At 36.2% G+C, this 6,000-nt stretch overlaps 1 protein-coding gene across 1 annotated transcript in view; it reads right to left on the bottom strand.

Moving 5' to 3' along the window:
• Positions 1-370: 370 nt before the first annotated feature.
• The window catches only part of LOC149141023 (putative phospholipid hydroperoxide glutathione peroxidase), a 43,063-nt gene continuing 37,433 nt past the window's right edge, over positions 371-6,000 (bottom strand). Inside the window, exons 3-6 of the mRNA XM_089446599.1 lie at positions 2,680-2,741; positions 1,279-1,397; positions 1,004-1,174; positions 371-860 (exon numbers count right to left, since the gene is read on the bottom strand). Of these exons, the coding sequence (XP_089302725.1) occupies positions 831-860; positions 1,004-1,174; positions 1,279-1,397; positions 2,680-2,741 (382 nt within the window). The 3' untranslated portion in view covers positions 371-830. The remainder of the gene's footprint in view (positions 861-1,003; positions 1,175-1,278; positions 1,398-2,679; positions 2,742-6,000) is intronic.

Genomic DNA, 6,000 nt, shown 5'->3' with positions numbered 1-6,000 from the left:
ATGGCTAAAGTTGGAATCCTTGCAGAAACTATGTTAATGGCTAAAGTTGGAATCCTTGCAGAAACTATGTAATTACAAGTGTCTGTTTGGATTCACAGAATGAAGTGACCAATATAAAACCGTTCCTGATCAGTATATGGTAAAAAAATGCTTCAGATTATACCACAAGTTAGAATTCATTGGGAAACAGAATCTGGACAAAAGATTCCGACATGTTACTATTATTATTGGCATCAAATGTTCTCAGATATGATGCTAAATATCAGAATATAGTTTATCACAATGACTTTAATGCTACAGTCGATAATCACTACCAGTGATGTATGCATCTTCTTTGAACATTTGTAGTTTATCACCATTAAGATGCTAATGATTAAAGTTTGAAATCCTTGCAGAAACTATGTAATTACAAGTGTCTATTTGGATTCAGAGAGTGAAGTGACCAATATAAAACCGTTCCTGACCAGTATATGGTAAAAATATGCTTCCCTTTACCCCACAAGTTAGAATTCATTGTGGAAAAGTACCTTGACAAACAATTCCGACATCTCTCTATCAGCATTGGCATCAAATGTACAGATATGCTGCTAAATATTACAATAAGTTTATCACGATGACTTTAATGATACAGTCGATAATTACTACCAGTGATGTATGCATTTGCTTTGAACATTTGTACTTGTATCACCATAAAGACTAGAAAGACCAAATATTAAGTGTCGAAGATTAAGTTCTTATTACTAGACCAATATCATTTCTGCAAGGATAACATTGATGGCACAGGCAAACTTCATTAACTTCAACACGGATTTCTGATGTAAATACGTGTGTCATGCAGCAAGCAGATTCTGTATATCCTTCTGCAACAGAAAAGCTACTTATTAATAACTGATCAAACGGGGAATATCCTGCCCTGAAAAAGAAACTACAAATTATATGCCTTTTTGCAATCCCCTTTTACATATATCAAACTACCAAGGCAACAGCTAGAGAATATACTGACCTCAATTTGAAGAGGGGATGTTGTTGGAAGATATCTCTCGACAACCTTCCCATCCCTATCTATCAAAAATTTCTCAAAGTTCCACTTTATACCGTCACCAAAAAGTCCTGTACCCTTACTCGATTTTAAGAACTTGTAAACTGGAGCTGTATTTGGGCCATTCACATCAACCTGCAGGAAGGATTTGATCATGTTCATAACTACAAGACAGCCATTAAAGGGAGGCTTTCACAAAGCCCCTGGTCAATTCATTACAAAGTTCATAGTTCTGCTACCTTGTCAAATATGGGAAACTCAGCTTTGAATCTGGTGCATGCAAATTCCTTTATCTGTGTATTATTTCCAGGTTCCTGCCCTCCAAATTGGTTGCAAGGGAATGCAAGAATCTCAAACCCTGCACATTATAATTCCCCAGCAATAAATTTCACCATCTTTGCCTTCATCCAAATAAATTTTCTGGAGCACATTGCCAATCATGTACATATTTCATTTATAAATGCTTGTAGATGTCACAGCAAGAGATGTCACAGCTAAGGCAAGTTGTCCCATGCATACAAAACTGATTCAGTTAAAGTTGTCCTAAATAAGCATCATATTAGGAGTGACGGTGACACAAAACTGGACACTGACAAGCACATTTATCCAAAACAATATTATCTTTCTATTTTTGTCACCAAGCCTTCAAGATTTATAATTGATGTAGGAAAGGCATCACGTTTATAATAACAAATAAAGGTTTCAAGTTTTCAGCCAATTGTGGCGGATACTGGGAGCAAAAATTTAACTGGAACTTCCAAAAAGAAGGAAAAGGGACACTTTGTTGATCTATCATACACACTTGGCCACGATATACTAAAACCTACTTAATGTTGAAAAGAACCTATACTTGATACCTAGCTTAAGATAGCCCTTTCCACCATGAAAATCTCCACTGAAAAAAAGCTTAAAAGTATCCAAATATTTGCAAAATGGATAAGACTGTCCTCTTATGGGATAAAGGGTTATGTTCAGAAAACCTGATTCGGTTCTTGAGGTAACTTCCACTTGCAATAATGTTGATTGTGTCACTCCTGCATCTGCCAATCTTGTCAGATGCACAAAGGACCAGATACATTTGTTTGATCCAAATGCCCCAATGTGTAGCATGTACATTTGTTGTCTGTATCATTCACGAGGTATCAAGAGGTTTCTCCCGATATAAATAATATACTTGCTCTGATACGGGAGTTATAAGCAAGAAATTTAACTAATACCAGTGATTAAAAAATAATTAATACCAGTGATTAGACATGCTTTACACAAAACATTTAACCTCTTGATCAGCCTTTATTAAGTAGAAATTTTCCATTTGTTTTGAACTGCAGGGTTCTAAAAACGTTCGTTTGGAAGAAGTTAAAAATAAGAGGGCATGCATGCACATTGATTACTGTTTGAAGCCCAAGATGAGTGTAAGATTGTTATGTTTCTTAAGTTGCCAGTGGTCTGTCATCTGAAACCCAACAAGGTGGACAATTTGAGTGTGCAGGTTGTCAAAGCCCACAGTGCATGATAAACAATAGACTTGACAACAAACAGGGATCAGGTCTCAGGAATTTGAAGAGCTTGGTCAACCATGGTTAACCCTTTACATCTTGCTTATAATGTACCACAAAATTCTAAGTTAGGTTTGAACAGACCTTGGGTTTTGTATTTCTCATATATATTTGAAAGTTCCGTGTAATTGCCAGTAGTTAAACCGCTGCATCATAAAAAAGACCCTGGTTAGCAGAAAAAATAGTTAAACTGTCTACAAACTGTTTCATAAATTTGAGTAGTAGAGACAAATGGTCACTTTGCATTGGTAAATAAACTAGATTAACTTCACAAAAAAACTGACATTTGAAACTGTACTTCAGCACACATTGCAATCTGCTAAACTTTATGTAACATCAACTCAATACACTGAAATCCATGTAAACCATCTTAAGAAAAAATATTTCAATCATTCAGTGCATTAGCACTCACAAGCTGGTCCGAAGGGCCACTTTGAATTTCAGATAAATCTAGGTAAGGTTCTACAGAAATAAACTAAAGCCTAAAAGTAAATTCTGTCAACGTATGTTCAATTAAGTATTTTCCATCTACATAAACTGAAGTGAATTGTAGTGAATTGCTTGAAGCAGTGTTGTCGGCAGCTCGGAACAAAATGGGAGCAGGAAGAGGCCCTCCCCAGAAAAATGCTGGGAGCGAAGCAGTCCCAAAAACATTCTATGCGCATATATTAATATATATTTTTATTAATTATAGTTACAATGCATATATTATTCAAAAAAAGATGCAGCATGTAAATTAGTTGCTAACAGGATAGCTTTGAGTGCTACTAGTAAGACAAATAGTACATTATTAAAAAGTTATAAATGTAATTCATACTAGACTGTAGCATCAACCATCTAGTACAAGTCTCAAGATCATTTGGTAGTTACAAAGTTATAAATCAGATAGCATGAAGCAGAATAGGAAATCAAGTTGAACTAGATGGCATCAACCATCAAGCAGTTAGAAAGTTATAAACCAGATGTAAAGAAATAGAATATGAATGAAAATGACCATCATGACCAAAGAGTTATGACATGGATAGAATAATGTTTACAAAATAGACTATGTTCCTAATTTACAGAATAGAAACCGAAACACAAAACTGAGCTGCAGTATATGACAAGTAAAGAAATGAAATTCATTATTAAAAAGTAAGACAGACAGTACATTCTTAAAAAGTTAGAAATGTAATTCATACTAGACTGAAGCATCAACCATCTAGTACAAGTCTCAAGATCATTTGGTAGTTACGAAGTTAAAAATCAGATAGCATGAAGCAGAATAGGAAATCAAGTTGAACTAGATGGCATCAACCATCAAGCAGTTACAAAGTTATAAACCGGATGGTAAGAAATAGAATATGAATGAAACAGGCCATCATGACCAAAGAGTTTACATGGATAGAATAATGTTTACAAAATAGACTATGTTCCTAATTTACAGAATAGAAACCGAAACACAAAACAGAGCTGCAGTATATGACAAGTAAAGAAGTCAAACAAGAGAAACAACTCTATTGTCTATTATTGTTTCCTGAGTCCTCTTCCATAAGCAATTTCTATTCAATTTTCCCCACCAAGGGCAAGTGCACCACCACATGCTAAAAGGCCTGCACACAGCTATGTAGGTGGTGAAGCTAAAGTTTCTAGATTGCTCCCAACATTGGAAGATGGGGTTGACATCTAAACATGTCCATCATCTTCAATGGTAAGAACAGCTTCCAAGTTTTGAACCTATCTCCAAGTTAGATCTTCTATATAATCCTTCAATGCCCATTGCCAACACTCCAGGACAAAAGTTCGTATATAAGGATACAACATGAAAGATCCACTCATCAAAATCAAGCACAAAGTACAAATGCACAGGAGCACCAATAGATTAGTGTCACACCAGCTAACACATTCATGTTCAATATCTCCATAAATGTACAAGATGTACATACTACAACAAATACTATCCCCAAGGGAGGTTGGAAGCTCCCTTCATTTGTAACAAGCACCAACACTAGCAAGGCTTCCATTCATGAAATCTTAGTGACACAACTCATGAAAACATGTCTACCAATGGTGTTCAATCTATCACAGAATGAATCAGCCCATCTCAGTCTCCAAAAGTCAGCAAACAATTAAATAGTCAAGCATGCCCATCACACGTATCAATTCACCCCAAGCACTAGTATTTACTAAACAAGTCAGCCACCCATCACAGGTTCTTCTTCGCATCACACCCACTAAAATAGAGATCACATACCTACCATCAATGAAGTAGATCCTCCACCTATCACGAGTGGAAGCACAATGACATCTACTAGAACAAATCAGCCACCTACTGCAAGTCCTTTGAAAATAAGTCCATGACATCCATAAATGAAGTAGAACACACTAGCATATATATGAACAAATCAACCACCTATCGTAGGTCCTTTTGGGCATCTCACCCACTAAAAATAATTACATAGCAACTATCCATCTAGTAGATCTACCATCTATCATAGCTGAAACCACACTCATCACAAGAGCAATGAGGGTTTCAACTTTCAACCCATCAAACCCTTTAGGGGTGCACGTGCTCATCTCAAGCACCCTTCACCACCCAACCACTCCCAAGTACAACAATAATTGAAATATCCAGCCTTCAAATTAGTAAAGGCAATCTCATTCAAATCAGCTCTGGTTCCATGTTGAAATTTTAAGAATGGGGGAATTAACACAAATCTGAAATTTCACCTCGCACCAAAAGTTTCCCAAATCTAATCCATGTAACCTTTCAGCCTTGGCTTGATCAGCAGCAAACAACAGACAATATTTCACTTCACTTCAACTCAACACACTAGGCAGCTCAAGAAAAAAGATACCAAACCCAACAAATGCCAACAGGTTACAGCCCTTGGGGCATGCTTTTCCAAGGATGTACTACATCTCAAAATCACTTTAGTGCAGCAGATTTTACAACAGAAAATCTACTCTAATCTTTAAATTATATGTTAAATTACTTAACACTTTCAGCCATATGTAAAGTCAAATCAGCATGAACAAGTGCTAGGAATTACCCAAACTTGAAGATAATGCAAGCTGAAAATCAAATATGCAATTACAAAATTTTGGACAACCGGAAACTTCATATATCTAAAGAAGAAATGAAGTTCATGTACACATCACAGCTTTAACACAAATTTGGTATAACTCTAGCTATCCAAACCCTGGTGAGGAAAAACCATGAAAACCCTAGCCACCACCAAAGATCCAAAGCAAACTAGCATCAATACTGCCAATTTTCCCTTCGCTTCAACAACAAGCTTGTATCATAAAGCTCTCCACACTAGCACTATGGTCTTCCTTAAGGGTTACAAACCCTAGCCATGTTTTGTCACACAAATATAGGGCAAGAGAACTCTAGCACTAGCCTCCATATCTACATGTGCA

The sequence above is a fragment of the Pinus tabuliformis genome, chromosome X (genome assembly GCF_031772625.1).
Source record: "Pinus tabuliformis cultivar Carrire ecotype Pingquan chromosome X, CPIR1, whole genome shotgun sequence".
Lineage (NCBI taxonomy): Eukaryota > Viridiplantae > Streptophyta > Pinopsida > Pinales > Pinaceae > Pinus > Pinus tabuliformis.
This window is presented reverse-complemented; position numbering and strand designations above follow the sequence as displayed.